The sequence below is a fragment of the Stegodyphus dumicola genome, chromosome 6 (assembly GCF_044657685.1).
Source record: "Stegodyphus dumicola isolate Sdum_Otavi_A_Nest chromosome 6, ASM4465768v1".
Classification (NCBI taxonomy): Eukaryota; Metazoa; Arthropoda; class Arachnida; order Araneae; family Eresidae; genus Stegodyphus; species Stegodyphus dumicola.
Genome location: NC_140773.1, coordinates 208,157,420 through 208,182,523, shown reverse-complemented (window position 1 = coordinate 208,182,523; position 25,104 = coordinate 208,157,420). Strand labels below are relative to the sequence as shown.

The 25,104-nt window shown below is 29.6% G+C and overlaps 1 protein-coding gene across 13 annotated transcripts in view; it reads right to left on the bottom strand.

Moving 5' to 3' along the window:
• Positions 1-4,322: 4,322 nt before the first annotated feature.
• LOC118190859 (rho guanine nucleotide exchange factor 28-like) overlaps positions 4,323-25,104 on the bottom strand; it is a 565,987-nt gene continuing 545,205 nt past the window's right edge. For 11 of the 13 annotated variants that reach the window (XM_085819410.1, XM_085819415.1, XM_085819417.1 and 8 more), the window contains 11 exons: positions 23,208-23,285; positions 22,004-22,077; positions 21,010-21,045; positions 20,830-20,905; positions 18,844-19,014; positions 18,630-18,763; positions 14,770-14,832; positions 13,876-14,055; positions 13,381-13,415; positions 13,066-13,285; positions 4,323-9,067 (listed from right to left, as the gene is read on the bottom strand). In XM_085819410.1, coding sequence (XP_085675536.1) covers positions 8,228-9,067; positions 13,066-13,285; positions 13,381-13,415; positions 13,876-14,055; positions 14,770-14,832; positions 18,630-18,763; positions 18,844-19,014; positions 20,830-20,905; positions 21,010-21,045; positions 22,004-22,077; positions 23,208-23,285 — 1,907 coding nt within the window. In that variant the 3' untranslated portion in view covers positions 4,323-8,227. The remainder of the gene's footprint in view (positions 9,068-13,065; positions 13,286-13,380; positions 13,416-13,875; positions 14,056-14,769; positions 14,833-18,629; positions 18,764-18,843; positions 19,015-20,829; positions 20,906-21,009; positions 21,046-22,003; positions 22,078-23,207; positions 23,286-25,104) is intronic. The other 2 variants (XM_085819412.1, XM_085819413.1) reach the window with 1 other exon arrangement.

Sequence of the window (25,104 nt, the reverse complement as noted above, 5' to 3'; positions counted from 1 at the left end):
ACCATTAAACGACTCTTTTTGTATTAATAACATTAAAGCTATTTCTCCCCTTTCTATTTCAGATACAGTCAAATCCTTAGAATGGTTGTTATTATTATTATAAAATCTGAATATCCATGATAACATTTTTACAATTTTCTTAAATGATGAGAAATACATATAGTACCATCCAATACAATTATCACTCTTTGCCAACGTAACAATAACTGTCTTACGTATTTCTGAATTAACCAAATCCTCATCTGGTTCAGCATTAGATTTAGGCCAATTTGCCTCATCTTCCCGTAACCAATCAGGTCCCTCCCACCATTTTCGTTCTATTAATTGATCTGCATAACAACCTCTAGAAAGTAGGTCAGCAGGATTGAGACTACCAGGGACATGTCGCCATACAGTGGGGAAGGTCAACGACCTGATTTCCTGTACACGATTAAAAACGAATGCTCCCCAACGTTGATTTCGCCGTATCCAACTTAAAGCCGTCGAGGAGTCAGTCCAACAATGAATACGAACTTCATGTAGGCCAATATCATTACCAACTGAAGACAATAACCTAGAACCAATATTACAAGCAAGAAGTTCTAATCGAGGAATCGTAATAGGTTTTAAAGGAGCTACTCTCGATCTTGCGTGTATCAAACTAACCTTCACCTTTTTGCCAGTCTGTACTCTTAAAAAGACGCATGCACCATACGCACTTTTACTACTGTCACAAAAGAGATGTATACTCACAGCTTCATTAATAGATTTGAGACCTACCCATCTAGGTATTTGGATACTGGATAGCAAGTACAACTTTTTAAGCCAAAACTTAAACTTTTTGGTTAATTCATCGGGAAGAACGTCGTCCCATTTAAGCCTTAAATTCCAAGTTTCCTGTAAAATTAGTTTTGGAATCAACATTACAGGAGCCGTATACCCTATAACGTCTAACACCTGATTAGCTACTGCTAAAATTAGTCTTTTAGTAACTGGGTCATCCAATTTTATATCTTGACTTATTTTGCAAGATAAGGTATCTGTAACTGTATGCCATACAAGGCCCAAAACAGACACATCTCCTTCCGTGGAGGAATCTTCCTCTGGCGCAACACTTCTTATATTGGATTTCCAGAATCTTAAATTAAAGTGACCCGAAGCCATAATTATTTGTGATTCATTTACAAACTTTCTCATTTCTATTTCTGAATCCATACTAGCCACACAGTTATCTACGTAAAAGGATGTTTTCAAAATCTCCGCTGTATGACTTAAGCTTTCGGGAACTACACTCAAATGATATTGTATTGTAGCGGCCAATAAATACGGACTACACGTAATACCAAAAACTACCCTTCCATGCCGATACAGTTCAACTTGTTCTTGATTATCCCTACTGAACCACATAAATCTCAAAAAGTCTCGATCTTTTTCCCTTATAGATATTTGCAAGAACGCTTTTTCTATATCTGAAGTGACACCAACGTAATTCTTGCGAAACCGATTAAGAATCGAAGGTATAATTTCTATTAAATTTGGTCCAGTAGATAAACAATCGTTCAATGATGGGTAACCAGGCGAATGAGAACTTGCATTAAACACCGGTCTTATACTCGTGCTACTATTTTCTTTAACAACTGCTCTATGAGGTAAATAATGTACACCCTTATATTTATTCTTATCCGGTACTTTTTCAATTATCCTGAGTGCTAACCAGTTCTGGAAAATGTCTCCGTAAGCGTCAAAATTTCCCGTAGTCATTAATTTCCTTTTAGTACTTACAAGACATTTTTCTGCTATCACTTTGTTTTCGGGTAAAAGCGAGCTATCCAACACCCAAGGTAATGCTACTTCGTACCTTCCCTCTGAATTTACCGTAAGAGTCTCTTCAAAATATTTTTGCGTATCCTCCTGTAACTGAGTTTTGGTTTTACTTACGGAAGGTTCACCAATACCCAAAACATCTAACTTCCAGAGATCACTTATACATTGACCCTTCACTAACAGAGAAGAAATTAGGAGGGATGCGGTATTTATCGTAGTTGGCTCAGTGCCAGTAAATTTACCCATAACAGTCCAGCCTAATTGCGTATGCACCGCGCTGACGCCGCACGTAAGGGGAACAATTTTTCCAGTTAGCAACTTACCAGCAAAATCCGCACCAATTAGTAATTTTATCTCTTTATCTACCTTATATGTACCATTTTCTAAATCACTTAATTTGATAACACGTGACTTAAGTTCGCGTAACCACGAACCAGATGGGATTTGCTTAATTTCAGAACAAATTTTGTTTTGACCAAGTACCTCTAATTTCTAATTTACACTTATATTTACTATATATATTGCTTACTTCAATAACATAGTTTTTATATACATTTTCTGAAGTCTCAACTCCACCAAAAAGAAATTGCTTAATTTTTGATTCACCAATACACTTACAATTTAACCTTTGAGCAACATCATTACATAAATATGATTTCATAGAACCACTATCATAAATTGCTCGTACAAACATTTCTTTAGAACCATTCTGAATTTTTACAATTAAAGTTTGAAGATATACATCTGATACCTTAACATAGTTATTAAGAATGCCTGATTTGTTTTCTTCATTCCCTAATTTTGTGACACTTTTTGTTTTGTTAGAAGGCAAATCAGGGCACATAATCACAAAATGTCGATTTTTACATAAGGTACACCTATGTTTAGCTGTGCACCGATTTGCTCTATGGTTTTTCTTAAGGCACACAAAACAAACATTCTTTTTCTTAATACTATCTTTCTTACATTCTAAACTCATTAAGGATGCATCTTTACAACTTTCAGACAAATGGGATTTTTCACAAAAAATACAAGTATCAGACTTTTTATACTTTTGAAAATTATCATTACACTTACTACTATTTGCATTAATTAGTTCACATGCAGTTGGAACAACAGGTTTTATGTCAAAAAACTTATTTTTCTTATTACTTACTTTATCAGAACCCAAAACATCACGGGTAAGTTTAACTCCAAAGTCAGTTTCTACTTCCCTTTTTAGAAAATCAATTAATGACTCTAAATCACTCTTACCTGTTGTTTCAGGAGACATACCTCGTTGTCTTTCCCAAATTTGTATTAAATCAGCAGGAAGTGCTGATTCCACTAAAGGAAATAAAACAACTGCAAATTTATCTTTAGTTAAACCGAGTGATTCCAATGCACGTAGTTGAGTTTGCAACTTGTCATAAAGAGTTAATAAGTCTATCTTTTGTTTGTCATTGATTACCAGTTTTAATAGCTCTCTAACATAAATTTGAATTAAAGCATTTTCGTTTCCAAATCGTTCTTTGAGATACTCCACGGCTTTTTCGTAATTTTCTTCCGTAGCAGGAAAACTCTCCACTATTGCTCTAGGCGCAGTCTCAGGTTTCGTAGATTGTAGTAGATAATGAAACTTGTCTCTCTTGTTGATGCGAGTATCTTCATGTATTTTACTAAACCTTGTCCAAAACGTCAACCACTTTCGGGAGTCTCCATTGAACTTCACCAGTTCGATCTCTCGCAATTTCTGTTTTGCGGCTGTAACTATTCCTGATGAAGAACCGCTATTCGTTGACCCAGTAGAAGGCTGTGAACACTTATCCTTTTTCCTGTTGGCTTTTACTTTCAACGTAGATAATTTATCGTAATATTCTTGAGCTGCACTAAATTCTCTTTCGTATTCTTCTTCAGTACAGCCTTTTTTCTGTAGAAGTTCCAAAAAATAGTCATCCATATTTCGTAAAGTTTTATACTTCTCTGAAATTTGATCTAAATAAATTTCTAAATCGTTCAAATCCGGAGAATCTGATCGTATCAGTTCATCTAATTTATTAGCTGTTTTCATAAACGCACTCCTAATTGCTTTCCGCTTCTGTTTTAGTGTTTCTAAATCATCCATGTTTACACCTAGGAAATTCTCTTAGTTTCGTAAATTATCAAGTGTCGAAATCGATAATGTCACCCTGTGACATTCATCCTGGCAGGCTCGCCAAATTTGTTGCTTAACAAGTAAATCATAGGTTCGAAAATCTGAGCCGACACTTTTTAAAAACACCAACATTTATTTTCATGACATTTCTAATTCTACAAAATCTTAAGTGCAACTAACTATCAAACAGAAAAGCAGACGTAGACGTATTGATGCATCATCTGGGCACGTGATCCTCGTGACAGACGAATTCTTTAGGATTGCCACAGAAAGGCAGAGTGTCGCCACAAAAATAAATACTTAAATTTTAGAATATGTATGCACATGTACAGGTATGTATAAGAATTATGCTTCATAGATTATCATCACAAATAATTTCAATACATGAACAAGAAAATCATTTTATTTCCTAAACAAACATAATTAATTACAAGAAGGTTTCGTTAAGAAACCATGTTTTTTGCTCAGGTGTAAGGGAAACTGCTATTGCAAAACCATCACCAAAACTTCTATTTGAAATATGACACCCTAACTTTAGAAAGACTTTACTAGCATTTGTAAATACAATAAATACTACTTTACATTTTTAAAATATTACGGAAAAGCATAAATTATACAGCATTTTAAATGAATACTGATGGGTACATTAATGAAATGGCACATAATTGGATCAAGCTAAGCACGTTACACGCAGCATTTAAATATAAAATATTAAATGCATAAACAAGTAGTTTTGGAACAGAAAGTTATTACAATACCTAAAAATGACTTAACAGGGAAACACTAAAATAGTTTTAATATTTTAACAATAAATTTAATAATAAATATATTGAAATATTTATTTCATATCTAGAAAGTTACTATACTGCTAATCAAATACAATATGAAACTGCTATTCAGCAAGTGTGCAAATTTAAGGCCAAAATAAAATATGATTGGTAATTTTAGAAATATGAAGTAACTAGGTCCATTCATAAAATTTGATTAGGTCTATTTTCTGAATAAACTGAAAAACCTTCATTCATTAACTTTCTTTATAAACATATGTAAACTGTCAAAACTACCATTTAAATGTTAATAAGGATAATATTAAAATGTAGAAATGCGTAAAAAGAATGCTACTATTTATTTAGCTTTTTGTGAGATACTTTATATAAATGACAGAATAATTTTATCCATTGACATTTTAGTGAACCAAGTTTGAAAATTTGAAATTTACATATAAATCTGCCAGGAAAGGACTAGGATATCTATAAACAAACAAATAAATAAATAAACTGTCTGGCAATTTTATTTTACACTGTGAACAAATACCTAATATTCCAAATTACAAGAGAGTAATATACTAGTTTATTTACGAAAATTTAAATTAAAGTTTTGTACAAGAATCTTGCTTATAAATGCAGTTGAAACAGATCATGACAAATCATTTTTTCTTTACAAAAGTTTACCTTCAGAAATATTGAATTCAGATATGTACTGGTTTAGATTACTTTAAATTATCATTTATGCTACAAAAAAATAATAAAAAATAATAATTCCTATTTATGCATATATAACCAAACTTATTAAGCAAACTTTCAATGTGTGTACTAGTATTGCTTATTTTTGCTTGGAAATATTTAAAGCAAAACGACACTTCTAAAATTGATTTCATGATTATGAAACACATTAAAAGTAACTGCCAATTATTAAACTTACAGAAATGCTTCATCTGTCAGCAAATATACAACAGACAGAATACACATCTGCATTTATATCTGCTAAAGTGCATATGATTCTCAATAATAATAATAATAATAAAAATAATAATAATAATAAAAAAAAAAAAAAAGAAAGAAATGAATAATTATTAGCTGCAACAGGTAAAAAATTTTAGATTTACATCAAAAACTGCAATTTAATGCAAATGATGTCAGCACAGAGAAAACAAACAATTAAATAAATATTAGACATTACTGCACTAATTGAAAAATATGCAATGACTACATTAAGTACAAAAATAGAAAACTGTTCAGTTTAAAACATTACAAATACGCAAATTAGCAATACATGTGAAAAAAAATAATTTTTACAAAATGATAGTCCAAGAATACAAATGTTTCTCAGAAATAGGAAATTTCATAATAAAGTTATATAAAAAATATCTTTGACGGTAAACAATATGCAAAAAAGTCAGAAATCAGAAGACAGCGAATTTAAAAGTTTTGTATAGAACGATAATACATAGCTAATGATGTGAAGGTTTTGTTAAGGGAGTGAGTTAAGTGGGTTTTTATGCAGTAAACTACACTTATTCTGATACATTTCATACAGGCAAACTGAAAAAATATGAAGACACACAAATCAGTTTCAATTAATTAAATAATTCACATCTTACATTTTATATATATGTATGTATGTATATGTATTTCTAGTGCTTTTCAAACACAGAATTAATACTAGAAAAAAAGACTTTTTAATTTAAAAAGTGATAAATTAAAAATTAAGAAGAAAATGTAATGAAAAGAAATCACAAAAAGTAAACAGAAGTTTGAAGATGATAATTTGGAAGATAAAATGAAAATTATAAAATTAGATATACTTATTCATCATATTAAAGCAGAAGAAAAATATTAAACTGATTCCATTTAAATTTATTACTATCAGTGAAAAAGTATAATTAAAAGTCTTTGTTCAATAACTTTCAGTAATTTCTAATATTTTTTTTTTGGGGGGGGACACCAGAAAAGTTATAAAAATAATTTAAGAATAAAATGTCCGATCTATAATTGATTTGAACATTTTTATTATAAAGCTATTTTGCTACTTCCTGAAGAATTTTTGTAATAGTAAGAATTATAATTCTGGCTCTTAGCCAGGATTTGAGTAATGGTCCTTTGAATAAAGTATCATCTTTAACCACCCTATTATCATTATAAACAAAAATACCATGTGGAATAAATATTAAAATAAATAAGATTGCAAAAAGTGCAGTTAAACTTATTTTTACTTTTACTATTGAGAGGGGGGATTTCTTTTTCTGTAAAAGGAATTCCACTAACAATATCACATTTTGCTTTGTTACTATTGAGACATTAAAAAAAATGCTCTTTCTCAATGAACTACATAGTTATTAATAAACCAAATAATGTTCATTTCATTACTATCAGTAAATTTCTCCACAACCAAGGAAATACTGAAATATAACTTGTGCTAAATATTTTCCGAACAGTGCAAAATTTTGAGTTTCTATTGTGGTGTTTATCTTTGCATATAATCAGCAGGAATCTAATAAAGAAAATTATTCCAAAAATCATAACAAAAAAGACCATTCTTAAATTAATTACTTTTTTTGTGTAACATAACTGAAAACAGCTTCTGAATCAATAAAATTTCATTTAAAACCTTCATGGAATGCATTATCAGTAAAACAAAAGTTTTTAATATTATTTTTAGCATTTATATAAATAAATAAGACAGTCATACAATCATACAGTCTCAGAAGTAGGGGAAAATGAATTATATATAAAAACTTTAATTTCTTAGTAACAATGAAGAAAAATATAACATTAGATTTTTTCCATGCATGCACATCTATTACAATGACTTAATAATCATATCACAAAAAATAAAAATGAAGTCAAAACATACAAAAATGTTGTATGTCAAAATATCTTTTCATCTTTCAAAATTTGATAATTCACAAAATATACATAATTCATAGATAAATCACATATACATAACTTCAGAGATAAAAAGTTAGTGCAATCTGTACAAAAGTTAAAGTGCTGTTTATCAAAAACAATATCACACAGTTTACAACACATATTGTACATAATTGGTCCCTAGAAATAAATGTAAGGCTTTACATTATATAAACCTACAATTTTAATCTTTTTACAAAAGCTATACTATAGAATGAAGTTTATATATATTACATATACAAACTTAGACTGAACATTAATATAAATTATGTACAAGCATAATTGGCTATTCCAAAAAAGATATCAATATTTCTTTAATACCTAAAAAGGAATCATAACAAGTATTGTATTCATTTACCAATTATTCTAATTTGCACTGAATACCATAAATGTTTAATATTCAGTTTACACTATATTATATGAATAGTGCTATTTGGTAACAGTAATAAGGAATCACTCAACTTTTCCAAGCTGCATATAGTTGGGTCGGAGGAAGATGAGGAAAAAGAAATGTGCGATGGCCAGCATCAATTTCAAATGCTTTGTACTTCCTACAGGAAAACGTTCAAAACATCTACTTTTAATTTAACTGTTGAAAGAAACTTCAGCAAAATATTTCTTTATTACTGTCATCTTTTTTGTTCTTTGACTTGTCATTTACAAGTTTTAAATGATGCAGAATACTGTTCTCAGATTTAAATTTCGGAGACACTGTGCTGTTGGTGGGTGATGTGCTCTGCACTAGTGCTGGACTGCTCCCTCCCCTGACATGAACAGGTGTAGTCAACGTTGACGATGGACTACTTGCAGCACTGTGCGATCTCTTTGGGGCAGCATTTTTTGCCTCCACTGAGTTTGAAGTTTGAACATTTGCTGTTAGTGTTCCTAGTGCAAGTTTCATAGGAAGAACCTGCTGAGGTCCGCCTTGATTTGATACAACTGCACTGCCATTAGCAGATTGGGTATTAGCAAGTTTTAAAGGTAATTGTTGCTTTACTGGCTGCACAGAAACAGACTGTCGTTTCTGCATGTTTGTGGCACTACTAGATAAATGAAGAGGAACAACTTTGCCAGTGGTTGCATTAGTTGCTATATTCAAAGAAGGTCTGTTTTTTGAATCAATACGATGAGAAGGTGCCACTGAGTTAGAGCCAGATGAAACATATGGAATCTGGTCATCATTTGATGATCTGTCAGTAGTCAAATCATATGAAACTGTTCTACGGTGAGAAAAGTCTGCAGAAGTTGGATGTATATTTTCAGAAAAATTATTTGCACCATGAAGTTCTTCTTTATTTTCTGGATCTCTTGAAGAGCAACTATTCAGATTAACTACATTATGAGATGGGCTTAAAATAATTCCTTGCTTTTGTAGTGCATCTAACTTTCGGTACAAAAGTTCCCTTTGGTGAGTAACATCTGTTTGCTCTATCTTTAACTGCTCCTAAATAAATAAATATATTAAAAATTATTCAACATGATGAAGTTATACACAAAAACACAAATAGAGTACAGTCCAAAGTCCGTAATTCGGACGTTCATTATCCGAAATGATCTATAATTTGGACCTCAAAGCCACAAACTTTTTGTACTAATGTTTTTTTTTTGGTATGCATTTGCATAATGCATTTACGCATGCACGTTTAATGTTACACCTGCATATTTAATGTTTACGCATGCATGTTTAGCACAAAAATGAAGCAACTTACATTGAAAGAAATGTTTAATAAAGTAAACAAATACATATTAAGCTTTTTCTTGTAAATTTTGATACCCTTTAGATCATAATTGCTCTTTATTTCATTATTAATTGCTCTTTATTTATTATAAATTACGGTTTCATATTTTTAATTGTATAATTTCTGCACGCTATCTTACCAGATTTAAACTGTTGATCTATAATCCAGAATCGCCGAAGTCCCGACGAGTCCAGATTATGTACTTTGTACTGTATAAATAAAATAACTGGCACTGCACAACTGTAATATTAATTAACACATTTAAATAGTAATTTCTATCTTTGGTGTTTATCTCAATAAAGAAGCTAATCTGGACATTATCATATTATTAACTATGACATAAATATCTTATATCTTTAAAGCAGTTCAAAAACTCTTGCAATTAATAACACGAAACAATCTAAACTCATAATTAAGTCATATTTACACATAAGAGAGAAAACCTTTCAAACAGTTTCTCAAATAAGCAAAGGTTTGTAAATAATGGACTTTGGGAATAAAATTGCTGATGAAAGATAATTGCAATTCTGTTTGCTCAGGAGGAAGCGAAAACTACATTTCATGAAAATTTATGGCAGACTGAGACACCTACATGCATGAAAAACATGACAAAGCACCTCTTAATTTCAGAGCATGTGAGTTAATGCAAACTGTTCAGGCTAAGTTAGACATGAAGCATTTAACTATTTAATTTTTCTTCATGAGTTAGATATGGAGACTTCTGCTAAATGAAGATGAAAATTAAGAGAGAAACTGAATTGAGAAAACCATTTGATGTTGCTTCTAAAATTATCAGGAATACAAGTCTACAGAATGAAATCTGTGGCCATTTCCTTTTCTCTGTTGATTCTACTAAATTAATAAATTTTGTCAGATGGAATGGCATGAATATTGCATGGAAGAATTGTGGAATTCGAGGATAAGAATATAGAATATTCTACTTGTCAGAATATTGAAATCTAGAGTGTTTCTATTTTCCATTTCATGGTAGTAACTATGTTGGAAGGTGAAAGAGACTGTTTATGAAAACTATAAGGAATCTTGCTTTGCAAACTATAATAAACAATTATGAAAAGATCAGCAAATCCTGTAACTCCTGTAAAAAATATATTTGTAAAGAAAACAACAAAAATAAAACTGGAAGAGAATGCTAAAAATAGCTGATTCTTAAGAAAATACTGGAACCAAAAGATTGTGCAAGAAAAGAGTATTTTCTTGCACAAAGTACAAAAGTATCTATCTTGCACAAAGTAGTGAGTATAAAAGTATCTTGCACAAATCTTTTCTCTTTTGTAAAAAACAAAAGAGAAAATGCAGTTGCAACAGTGAGTATAATTTTGAATCTCATAAATTCGATATTAGAGACAATGAAGAGTGACCATGTGGTTCCAAAACAGCATGGGGGGGGGCAACCAGTTCCAAAACAGCAGGGGCAAACCTGTAGATGCCCGTTAACATGCCAACTGGCATCTGCATGTTGGCAAGTCAAATGGAAGTCTCTAAAGAAAGAACTAATGAATTTGTGAAAGACAGAGACTAAAACCACATGAGATCAACTAAAAATCTGTCAAGAACCGTAAGTCGAAAGAATCATGCTGTCAGTACGCTGAAATCAAAACAAATCTATTCACACTTCTTGACATGATCAATGTAGAATAAATTTCCAAATAAGATATACATTAATTTGGATATCTTAATAAATAAAAGGTCTGTACACTGGGGAAAAATACAAATTATGGTCTTCAAGAAAAAGGTTTGGCAGATGAAAGACATTTTTATAATTGTAACATAACTTGGAATGCTTTGAATTTAAAATAAGATGCCAAACTGAAGTCTGAGTTAGAAAGCTCAGATTATCAAAATCAAGGTGATCAATCATACACAAATAAGGACAAGATTTCAATTACAATTATGCGTTCCATCCAGGGGGTGGGGAGAATACTTGAAAGACACTGAGGGTTAAAACTATATTCTATTTCTGTTATTTTTTTTATAAAAATCATTTATTTTAATTTATGCAAAACAATGTTTACCATCATGCCATTTTCACCAGTCAAATGGTATGTTATACAGACAAAAAATTACATTAGAATAATGGATCATAATGTAATAAGTTCTGCAAGTTGACTGTGAAATATATTAGGCAAATAATCACAGATAACAAATAAAATAAAATTTTCATAAAACAGTTTTAAAGTAATTCTAATCAAATTACAGTTATAAAAAATTTACACTTCAAATTTAAAAAGCAAATAAACAAAAACAAGTCTACTTTTTATTTTTTTATTTTTATTTTTTTATTTTTTTTTGGTTTAATTTTTGGGTTGGCATGAGATATACCTTTTTGTATAAGAATAAATAAATACCAAAAATAAAATTATTTAGAATGACTTAATATATATATTCAAATGCACATTTTATTTTATGAATTATAATTAAATGGAATCAGAACACCACATTTATGGAGATCAAATGATTTGCAGTAATGAGTTCCATGAACTCTTAATCATTTTTTCCATAAGTAAGACTATCCAAACATTTAGGTAATGCGGCTCCCAATTTCATAAATCTGCCACAGACATCAATGTAATCAGTACAGTGCAAAGCTATATTATTATATGGATGAGAATTCTAAATTACACTGATAAGAAACAAGCAAAAATTGTACTTTGAACAAAATTACACTGATAAGAAACAAGCAAAAATTGTACTTTGAACAATCTTTCGGAGCTACATTTAAATAGACACCTTTTTGGGAGAGGAAAATACATCAGAAAGTATATTATACTTTATGCTGAATGCTTATGAAATACACAAAGAAAAAAACTAAATGTACCATTTACAGTAAATAATGATAAAGTTATAGGATAGATGGGTTTTTTTAGTTAAAAAAGAGCTTTATGAGAACACTTAAAACAATACTTATTAGAATATGTCATTAGTTCATTATAAAAAATAATTATAATGGAATTTTTAGATAATTATAGTTCTGTGCACAATTTATTCTATTCAGTGTAAATGACAAAAAAAAGCCCACAAGTTTCACAAGGGCTTGATCTAATTATTTTATGATTCAATTATTTAGCAATTAATTTGTGAAACTTTTTTTTAAATATAAAACTGACTATTGTTAAGACATTTTGACAATGATTATAAAACTGAACCTGAAATAAAGTTTGATGTTATTCAAGCATAAGTCAGTTTAAAAAAAAATTCGCGTAAGTTATTTATAAAAAAGGATACACTTAATTTTTCTAAAAAATTATTTATGTAGATCTTAAGGGGAAAAGTATTTAACATATTACATAAACAAAAAAAAGAAGAAAACACTGTATTTAATATTAACATTAAATAACATTTTAACAAGCAATTTGAAAAGCATTACTTTAAGTATAACATAATTTAATTTTTAATAGTTGAACAAAGCTCAATAAAAAGATTTTTCATCACTTTTTAAATGATGATGATTTTAAATTTCTCAATACACTTAGAATTTAACTAATAATTATGCATTTAAATAAACAAACTCGCTCCCATGTGAAATAGCTACTGAATCTGCAAATATTTTCCTACGAAACAACTAATATTTTTTAGAAAAATTACGCTTAACAACTGAAGAATGCTGAAAGGAACTGAAAAGACTAATTCTTCATAAGATTCCTAATTTTCTTTAAAATAATTCAAACTTTTTAAATTTATTTACCTGTAATTTTTCCAATTCCTCTCTCTGACTTTTCAATTCAGCTTCACACTGAGTTTTTTCCTGTTGCCAAACAGCTCTATCATGATTTAATTGCTTCTGTAAGTTTCGTAATTCTTCCAGTTGGTGTTCAGGACGATACAGTGGCCTGCGGTCTCGAACCTCCTTTTCCTTGGTTAACTTAGCTAACTTATCATCTGTCTGAGCAATGTGCACTTTCATACTGGAAAATAAAACACAGCATATCGAACAATGGTTCAACATATGATAGTATTAAATTCTGTAATAATTACAAAAATCAAAAGAACACTTGCATACCTTTCTACAGTTGATGATAAATGCAATACAGTACACTGTAAAAAAGAAGAGAGGGGGAGAAATTCAGACATTTGAAATAAAATTTTTAAATACATTCTAGGAAATAAAAGATTAATCCTCTACTTTAGGGAATGATAATGAAAGATTAGATAAAACAAATTTGACTTCGCCCATTAGGGCTGTTACGTCACTGAGTTTAGTTTAGTTTTTAGTAGTTATAATTATTTGAGGAATTAAAGCAAAAAGAATCAGTATAATATCCATATAAATGCTGATTATTGCTTTAACTCCTCCAATAATTGTTATTGTGTTATTTTAACTCAAAAAAAAGTTTACATACAATAATATAAGTTTAAATACAGTAGACAAAATAAGTTAAAAAATAAAAATTTAAATACAATAGATGTGCATGTTTTATGGGTAATGTAAATAAACAGCAAATATACCTGCTTGAATTGAAATAGTTATATATACCAAAAATTCAGCAAAACTTACAACAACTGTATTCAAATGATGAGCAAGTTCTACAATTTGTAAAAGTTGTTCCTTTCCTTGTGTCATCAGAAGAGGTGTGGCTGTAAGACTCATGACTTCAGCATTAACTTCTCTGAAAGGCGGAAAACTAGAGTGCTGAAGAAAACTAGACGATAACAATTTTCGACTATGCTGTTTATCCTACAAGTTAAAAACAAAAATACAGAAGTATTAAAATGTACTGTTTTTCCCCACTTACAGAATTATTGTTCAAAAATAATTTACAAAAATACAGAAGTATTAAAATGTACTGTTTTTCCCCACTTACAGAATTATTGTTCAAAAATAATTTCATACACAAGCAATCCTATAAGAATAAAATTGCAAGATCAATTGTGAATGCAAATCACAATGACAGACATTTTGACTGCCGAAAAGGAACTTGTATTTTATTATTTAAAAATACAAAATGTACTTTTTTAACACTATTAAGCAGAAATTGTTCATGTATACTGTTGAAATTATCAAATAATTACTTTGGTAATCTTAAAATGATTAAGAAATACACAAAACTTTTAAAATTAAGATCTAAAAATGTATGGGAATCGCTAAATACTACTAAGAAAGAGTCACAATGAATATCACCTGGAAAGCTGTATCTTTTTTTAAGTTTTATATATTCCACATTAAAAGTAATTTGAGGAAATGTCATAAAATTTTACCAAAATTCTTTGGAAAATATTAAAAAAAAAAAAAAAAAAAAAAAAAAAAAAAAAAAAAAATTATATGTAGTTGATTTGATCATGATTGCAGTTTTAGTGTTAACAGATTATGATAAAAAAAATTCAAAATAATGTTTCTATTTTTACAGCTGTTTATTATTCATTGCATTTCAATTGAATAATATGAACTTACTGGGCTATTACAAACAGATGGTGCTTTTCCAGTGACTGATAGCGATGTCTGTAAACCAAAATTCTGAAAATGAAATAAAAATGAACTATCAGTTTTATGGATAGTGTTATCAAAATATACATTAGGAAATACTGAAAATGCAGTTATTCTATGATAAATACTAGATATATTTAAGCATGAATTTAGAATTTTAGTATTTAATAAACTTAAAAAAATGCATTTTTGGCTAATCTCAAATTAAAATCTAGTATATGGGAATGTACCAGACTAATATAAAAACTGAAATTTATTTACTTTCATCAGCATGGTACCGCTATTTAAATGATTTTCATCATGTATTTTTTTTATTTAACTTATCATTCTAATTATTCATAACATGCACACATATTTATAACATTCATAAAATATTCTACTAACATACATTTTCAGCAAATTTTTTAAACTTATACTATATATTTTCTACAATAATTGAATAAACTGAAAATGATTTCATAAAAGAATGATATCTGAAATAAAAATTCAGCTTCAAGGATAGAATTTAAAGATGAAATATATTCTGCAATTGAGAGCATGGTTCTAGGAATGCCTTCTGATATTTTAAACATTTACAGCATTAACAGTTTTCTGGGATATTAAGTTATGTGACACTATATTAAATTAATGCTGTCAAGGAATTTATCATGTAACTCACAAAAATCTTTTATGAAAATAAAAAGTAAGCAATGTGTACTAGTAATTACTAGTACATTATTACCTTTTGATATTCTACCATAAAGCTGCTAATAAATATCCTACATCTTTAAATTATTGATAAAAATTAAAAGATTATGCATTATTAGCTTCCCTACTGTTGCTGACAAATTAATCACTAGAAAAAACTGGGACATGTTTAACAACCTCATGGAACCAACTTACCACCACAATACCAACTTACCACCCACAGTGATGTTGGTACAGCAATGAAAGACTCACACAAGACAGTGATTAACTGCATAAAAAATGCCTCTACGATGAGATGGCAGACCTAAAACTTTATCCTTCTAGATATGTCCCAAGAGTACTAGAGTTTAGAAACCATTAAACTTTATAAAAAAAAATTTCTCCCGCCTTCTTAGCGAGCCTCTGTGGTGTAGTGGTCTGCACGCTCAGTGTGTAATTGAGAGGTCTGCGGTTCAATTCCCTGCAAAGGTGTTGCTAATTTTTCATCTTGTCTGTTTCAAAAATACCTAATGTCTCTACAGTGGCGCCCGAACTAAAAGGGTGTTGGATGATGATTCTCCTCACCCAGGATTTGGCGATTGGGTCCCCTGAAGACCCCAGTTGCCCTTTAAAAGAGGGATATATAAGGTATTTCTCCCCCCTTCCTAGCGAGCCTTTGTGGTGTAGTGGTCTGCATGCTCAGCGCGTAATCGAGAGGTCCGCGGTTCGATTCCCGTCGAAGGCGTTGCTAATTTTTCATCTTGCCTGCTTCCAAAAATACCTAATGTCTCTACAGCTTAATGCAGAAAAACATAAAAGAACAGTGTCAGAACACAGATGAAAGGCATGGAACAACCCAGTTAGTTTACTGGCTACCAAGAAACTATTCAATAGGTTAAAAATAAGAAAGAACATAATGGTTCTATAATGGGTGACACAAGCATAAAATATACTCATGTGTCACCTCATCTTGCTCATCTACCAACAAATCAGCGTCACTTCACAATGCCTGGTCAAATTAGGACTTCGATTACAAAGCTTAATCCTAGAAATTCCAGTGACTTAAATGATATTCCTAACAATGCACTGAAGGTGTTCCAGACCAAAGTAATTGTCTTTCTGTGCAACATTTTTAATGCTTGCCTTAGATTCATGTTGAATGCAATAAAACAAGCTGGTATCACCATACTTAAAAAGCTGTTAAAAGATACTACCATTCCTACAAGCTATAGACTAGGGGTTCTCAACTGCGGGAGATTTTATAGTTTGAAGGGGTAATGCAGTCAGCCTTTTATTTCACTGTTTTCAGCATTTAGTTTTAGTTTATGAATATAAAAAACTACCTTTATTCAAGTTTTAGTATTTACCAACATTTTCTATACTTTTTGTTGTTTTATTTATAAAGCATGTTAGAAAAGAATATAAATCTAAATAAATGTATATATGCATTTTTCAGCTTTTTTGTTTGGGGGGGGGGAGGAATAGTGAAATGAGTGCATAGGACAAAAAAAATGTTGACAAGACCTGCCATAAACCAATCAGCTTGTTATCCACAGTTTATAAGCTGCTTGAAAAGGTGATCCTCCAACACATCAAGAAAAAAATTATTGAGGATATCAATATATTGCTCCTCGTAAATTTGGCTTCAGGTCTTGATATTCGACTGCTTAGCAGATCTTCAGAGTAGCTGGAATCATCAGTGAAGGACTCAGTAATAAAATTGCCATAGCTGTTTTCTTACTGCACTTTGAAAAGGCTTTGGATAAGATATGGAATGAGGACTTATCAGAAAAATGATAGCATATGGCTTTCTGTCTGCATTTCTGCATCTTTTATCTAGCTATCTGAGTGCTTGCACTTATTTAGAAGAGGCACTTGCCTCTCCAAAACTAGAAAAACATTCAGTTGGGGTACCTCAAGGTTCTTACCTATTTTGCTCCTCATCTACATCATGAGAGACCCATAATAAACTGCAAAGATGCCATATGCCATCTTTGCTGATGATAAGGCAATATTCACAATGTCCATAAATGCCAACAGGGCCTCCAAGAATCTGCAAGATGCATTAGACAATGCTGAAGACTAGTGTGATTAATCGATATGCAGAAAAGTGCTTCTTCATGATATTTAGAAAACATAAGGTGCAAATGAACACTTGCCTCAAAATGTGTAGAAAGAGCATGTGTTTCAGGTAAATACCTGGTTGTGATGCTTGAAAAAAACTTAGGTTTAAAAAGTATGTTAACTATGCATTAAACAAGGTCAATCATGAGCCAAACTATGCATTAAACAAAATCAAGGTCATCATGAGCCAAACTGCTATAATGGGTAGGAATTTGATGCTAGCCATCAATTCTAAATTTCTAATCTAAAGTCATGATTAGGTCCATTTTCATTTATGTTGCTCCTGCTTGGGTCCAGTCTTTCAAAACAAGTGCCTCGGGATCATCACAAATAAGCCATGGTTAATGAGATCCAAGCACTCTGCACAGAGAATTGAAATTGCTTTGCTTCTTCAGGCTACTGCACAAAACAGCTATAGCATCATCAAAAAATCTGATTTTAGAAAAGTTTGGGAAATATTCAACTGTAATGAGTTAGTTTGCTGATCAATTAATGAAATGTCCAAAGACCATTTTCCATGATACTTCATGGTAATGGAAATTTACCACTATTCCAAGGTGTTCATTTTCCCACTTAGATTTAGTATACGGCCTAATAGGATGAATCTTCAACATTAAACTAATGCCTCAGAACTCATCTTAATACAAAAGAAGTAACAGTTCCACTTCTGGATCTAGAAAACTAGTTACAATTATGGTCTATAATTTAGATCTGCCAGTCTCCTAGATTTTCCAAGTCGATGATATGGTTAATTGCTTCAGAGATATGTCCACTTTAAAACAACAATAATAGCAGATTTAAGTTTGTATAATTCTGCTAGTCTTTTATCGAATGATTGAATTTATATTACTATTTGACTGGAGTTGATTATTTTTGTTTATTTTTCCTGGTGATAAACACTTCCATGCAGCTAATGTTTATCCCTTCACTGTCACAGGACTAGTCACATAGCAAGTCCACATAGATAAGAGATGCATACAGACTTACAGCTACATACTATATTTAAATTACATACTATATGTATTAACAATACACACCTGTAATGCAGTTTCTAATGATTCACCTAAGTTAATATTTTCCATTTTGTTCTTGGAAGGTAAAATTGATATCTCATTGTGCTCTTTTAAATGGAGGAGTTTCCTTTTGAAAGCAGGGACTGAAAAGAAAATTTCTTTTTAGGAGAAATATAACATAAATTTTGGAAGTATCAAAACACAATACAAACACAAACTGAAAAACAAAGAATTATACCTTTGGTAGGTGCAACTTGCTCCTTGCTGGGATTATCAAAGCCACCAAATGTTTCAGCACGCTTCGGCAACAATGGTGAAACATATGTTTCACTCTGTCGCTCACCCGCGCTGCTCACACTGCGACTCAGATTACTACCTGATGTATAGAGATTACTAGCTAGTCTAGAGGCTAAAAATACAGTCATTCAAAAATATTAATTACTTATACCAATTTTAATAATAAACATGTAGTTATAAACTATTACAAAACATTTAAAAATAAAATCATGAGATATCATATTCAGGTCCCTGATCAAAACTTTACACAGAGAAAAGTTTACGTTATTTAGTCAGCTTTTACTCTATTACAACAAAATTCCCTAATGCCATTGAACTCCAATAAGAAATCTGAAAATTTCTAATATGAATCTATCATAAACAACTTACACTCATTTGGACATAGACTATTACTAAAAACTTTATCTTTTTTATCATATTTACTAATTTCTTTTCTCCAAAGTTCAATCAAAATATGATAATACACAATATCAAAATATGATAATATACAATATGATAATACACATTTTGCATCTGGAAAAGTAAAATGTTTTCAATTTTTTCCTTCTTTGGCCAACAAATAAAAAATATGTGGTTTCCTGCCTGTCTTCATAATCAAGAAACATGGTGAAAAAGTAGTTCAAATAAACAAGGCCCTCTCTAAGACAATTACACAACATCCCAAATAATTTTGTCTTTGGTAGAAGTGACTGCTTTAGATAAATGTAAATATTAAAAGTTTTTATATTTTCAAAATAATGGGTCGGTTTTAAAGACGGTTACCATGAGAAAATTCACTGTAAGTAGGAAATGAAGTACAGCGTATTCTCTTAATAAGGAATCAGTTCGTATATATTAACAAACCTTTATTTCATATTCTAACTAGCAGAAGTATAGAGCCTTAAGCTATCTTTTAACTGAGTAGGAAGAATATGCAGCAAGTTCTACATCAATCAAAATGATTTAAAATGCTATGATAAAGAAAACCTTTTATTATTTCTTATATTACATAAAAGTTAGTTACAGTTGCTGACAATAATGACCTTTTTCATAAAACTTTGAATAATTTATTTTGCTTAATAATTAATAATAAACTTAATAATAAATTTAAACTTAAAAATTTATGTTGCTTCAATTAAAATACATAGCATTGAGCTTGCTGGAAAAGATAACTTGTATGCTCTGTAATTTAAATAATATAAAATATTGAGAGCTGCTTGGAGATAATTACAAGACCAGATGAAGGATGCTTTAAATGTGATATAGGAAGATTAAAAATGCATTTCGATAATAAGAAGATTAAAAATCTCTGAAGTTGTTGAAGCAGAATTCTGCCAGAGGTGCTTCAGATTTTTGTTTTATAAATGTTACTCTATTTGCAAACCTACATTTTAATAAAAATGGTCTTTATTTTTGTCCCTTTTTGAAAAAAGTTTGTGAGCATACTAGACTGCAAAATCTGACCATCAACTCTAAATTTATAAATTACACCTTTTTTATTTTATTAATTTATTATTAAATTAGATGACATCACTTTATGATATATTTTGATTCAAATTACTGTTAACAACACACAACATTTGTGATCAAAACTCATCAAACACACATTTAATTATGAATAATACTGAAATATTCCTCAACTTTCTTTTCTTAGATATTACCAAATAGATTTCTAAATATTTAAAAAAGTGAAGATACAAGTTTCAATCACCTTTTTCACACAAAAATAAAAACCTTTCATATGCTTTCAGTATTTCATAGTTATGTATAATTTACAGCAAAATATATACATTTTAGTGTACAGTATTAAAGAAAATATAATTTTATCCTAGGAATACATTATTAGAAACATTTAATAAGAAAATAAAATTTTTGTTATCATATATAATGAAATAAAAAACAGAATTATAGTTAATTTAACAATTGAAATAAAACAAAATATTTTTACCACTAGTAATAGCAGAAGTAATAAGCTCTTTAGTTTCAACTCCTGGAGTACTCTCCACAAGATGAGAATATTTTACCTGTAAATAAAGAGGAAAAATAGATTCTATAACTGACTATGGTAAGGGAGGAGAGAGGGAAAACTGATCATATTTTAATTCAGTAGGTTTTAAATATGACTTACATTTTCAAACTGTTCTCCTTCTAGTCCAACCATTTCCTGATAAATATAAGAAAACATTAAAAAATATTATACATGTCATGGGAGGATAAAGTATTAGTAGCATAAATAAATGTGACATAGCGAACATAAATTCAATATCAATTATTAAAATAATACACTAACAAAGAAATAACCACACTTTTTTTTAATTACACAAATTAGCAGTATCCTTTGACATAAGATAATTTAATATATTTTGTTAATGTAATCTGCAATTCATTAGCAATTTTATACTAACTAGCATAAAAAAAATTCGCACATTCATGATAATTAACATGTAATAATATTAAAGTTCATTTTCTGAATGTAATGAGTAAGCTAATATGTTAAGACTGATTAGGCTAAAACAAATTGTAAATTGAATATTTTATTGGTGATCATATTTTCATTAATATTCATAAGCAATCTCTGATTAATTTTTGCCTTAAAAGAATTCACATTTTTAATAAAGTAAAAAAAAAATATTTGATTATCAGAAATATAACTGCATTATACATTTTAATGTAATGTAATTATTATGGATTATTGCTGGTGTTATGTCATTAATTTCACATATGCACATAAATTTTATTATAAAAAGATAAAGTAAAATCAAAAGACCTTTCCCCCCCTCAAGGATGTCTAAATAAGTTCTACAATATAGTAAATGATCTGATAAGGTTACTTTGCAATCATTAAAATTATTTAATGCTGTTATATTAAACAGTAATTCAATTTCAGAAAAATTTGCCTTTCATAATTATTCATTTACTTATCATTTATCAGTTTTTTAGATATCACTGAAATTTAACTACAAAAATGATAATTCAAGATAAAATAAAAATTTAACGTACATTACATTTAATTAATAAATCAAATATAATGAATTACCAGAGTTACAATATAGAAAATAAATACACATCACTTTGTTATAAAAAAGCTAGAAAAGTCATGCACACTAAATTATGATAATTACCAGCAAATCAACTAAAATATGCATCCTTTCTTCACATAACTGAGCCATACTGAGATCTTTTTCATGTAAAAGACCTATATTAATAAAAGGAAAAAAATACAACTTTACTTTCTATACCTGTCAAACATGACGTACAAGTTAAATTGTCATACATATGGTACTCAGGATTAAATATATAAATCTGAAGTGCAGAATTCATGGAAAAATGAAATATTACACTTCACAACAGAAGTTAAATTCAGCATATTACATTCATGATAAAATTAAACGATATTTACATCGCAGTAATGTTTATGAATAATGTTAATATCAAATGAAAGAGAAAAGCAAAAAAGCAATATCAGTTTGGTGTAAATTTTGAATAAAACTCTATTGATTTTGATGAAGAACGGGCGCAGGTCTCTCCTCCCCACCTCCCAAAAAAAAAAAAGAGTTTGCCAAATTTTTTCCTGATGATCTCAAAGTTGGTCAAGTTTCATTAAAAAAGTCAAAAACTGTTCTGCTATTGAAGAAGAGAAACCAGGATTTTGATTGCTCTCAAAATTTCTGAAGTTTTATTCAAAATCTAATTAATGTTGCTTTTTTGCTTAATTCTAATACTAATATCTCAGGATACAAGCTCATAAAAATCACGACATATTTCAACACAGAAGCAGTTTAGGATCATTCACAAAAATCACAGTTGCAGTATTTTGATTCTAAGACATCACTGAGACACAACTTTAATTTCAGTACCACAAAGCAAGAGATGTAGGAAACCAATAAGTGAAATAAATTGTTGATATGAACAAATATTTACATCATAATAGAATTCCATTTATTAGCACTAATGATACCTTATTACCAGTATTATTTACATCATAATAGGATTCATTTTATTAGAACTAATAATACCTTATTGCCAGTAATCATTAAACTCATCATTTCATTCTGAATTAACAAAAGAATTCGATTTTTATGAGCTATTTTGATCATCATCTGAATTAACATAAACATTCTTAATGTAATAGTTCTCAAACTAACAAAATAATAAATTTGAGAAATAACAGTAATTCTTTAAGATAAACTTTATTTTTTAGGGGTTTATATACAGGGAGAAAAGAATGGCTTTGAATTGAAGACATGCAGCAACTTTAACAATACTGGCTTAAAATTTAAATTATTACTGTTTCATGGAACTTACAGACAGAATTAAAACACATACTTGTTAATTGCTTAATACGTGCTGCTCTGGCTGCTTCTAATTTTCTTTCTTCTTCAGTTTCGCTTGGAACACCTTCATCTTATTAAATACAAACAATATATAAATTTCAAAACATTCATATGCAGGACAGTAAATAAAAACTTATTATATAATACTCACTTATTACATTATTATACATTTACATTACATTATTATAGTAGTGTAAATATGTTGCAACCCAAGTGCAACAAAAAAGGCAATGGTTTAGATATTCTGCATAAAGATATTATGGAACTAGCAGAATAAATGCAAACTGCTCCACAATTACATTTATTTTTACCAACAAAACAATTCAGTCATATCAACAATTAAAAAAATTACAGTATGCTTTTAACAACAAATTAAACTGTTCAATTAAAATTTAATAAATTTGAAAACATTAATGTTTTTATTTACTTTGACAAGAGAAAAAATGATGAATTGCAATATAATTTCAATAATTTTTAAATCCAAGAATGTTTGTAACTCATGTTCATTTTTATATTAAAATAAAAAAAAAATTATTCTCAGAAAATTCAGTATGGCAGCAAATTTTCCTCATATAATAGAAGATATTTTCACTAAATATATATAATAATATATAAATATTCCCTAAATATGTATTTATAATGGATTTGGGTTTAAAAAAGATTCATTAGAGTAATCATGTATTACTTTTTGTATTAGTATTGTTTTTAATTTCAGAAAAATAAAAGAGGGAAAATAAATATTTTTGGCATAGTGGCAAATTTTATTTTGGGATATTTCTCTTGCATGGCTTTTAAATTCCAAAACTTAGTGTACTCCTGCATTTTGAATAACATACATGCTGAAACTTTTTCCTTCAGTCCAATAAGTTCCTCTTATACTATAATATTAAGATCAAATATATCTCTCACTTCAGCAATTCTAACAGCCCTGCTGGTACATACAAACTTTCAATGTCTTGTAAATGAACATTAAAACCTTTTAGTGAATTATTTCCATTATATTTTTTGTATGATTTCTTCCTTATTATATGATACAGCTTTATATCAAAACAATCAGTTATCAATTTTATTAAAAAATTTTTTGTAATAAATGTAATATCTTTGGTTATGCCAATCAATTGCCAGTACATATTCGGCTATCGATCCCAGATAATCATTGACCCAATTTAAAATTTCATTGACACCCAGGGAATCATTACTGACCACATAGGGAACCCCTGATTTATCCCATTGTTGAATTCTTTAAACTTTTTTATTTTGCATCTCATCTGCATATTTTTTTAAAGCACACGAGTCATGAATCTCCAAATTTTTTATTTTTTTAAAATTTCAGATAAATCTATATTTTTGAGATATGCTTCACTGCCTTTTAAAATGGATTCTACGTGTGCATGCTTAATTAATTATTATACTAAATTAAATAAATTATTAGCATGTAGAAGGAATTCACTTGTCTGTAACTTTCTAGACATTTAGTTCAAACATAAATGCACTGCCAAATTCTGTAGAATTGCCACTGCTAATGGCAGCTACCACTGCATTTATCAGAGGTAGTTGCCATTACTAAATGCTGCAGTAGCTGGTGTCTACATACTATGCAATGAGGAAGTTTGTTTACATTGATGCAGTAGTGGCTTAAGGGTGTTGAGATAGGGTAACTTCCCTGGAGGCCAAATGCTGTATGAAAGTTACACCAAATAATTAAGCTGTTTCAAGAACATCAAAAAAGCGCCAAATACAGTATATATATAAGCCAAATGCAGTATATATATAAAAGCGCCAAATACAGTAAGACCAGTCCTGCATTGATGGCAAATAAGGATAGGAGGTTATTAAAAACGTAATTTTTTCCCGAGAACAAAAACTAGAAAACATAGCAAAGGAAAGAG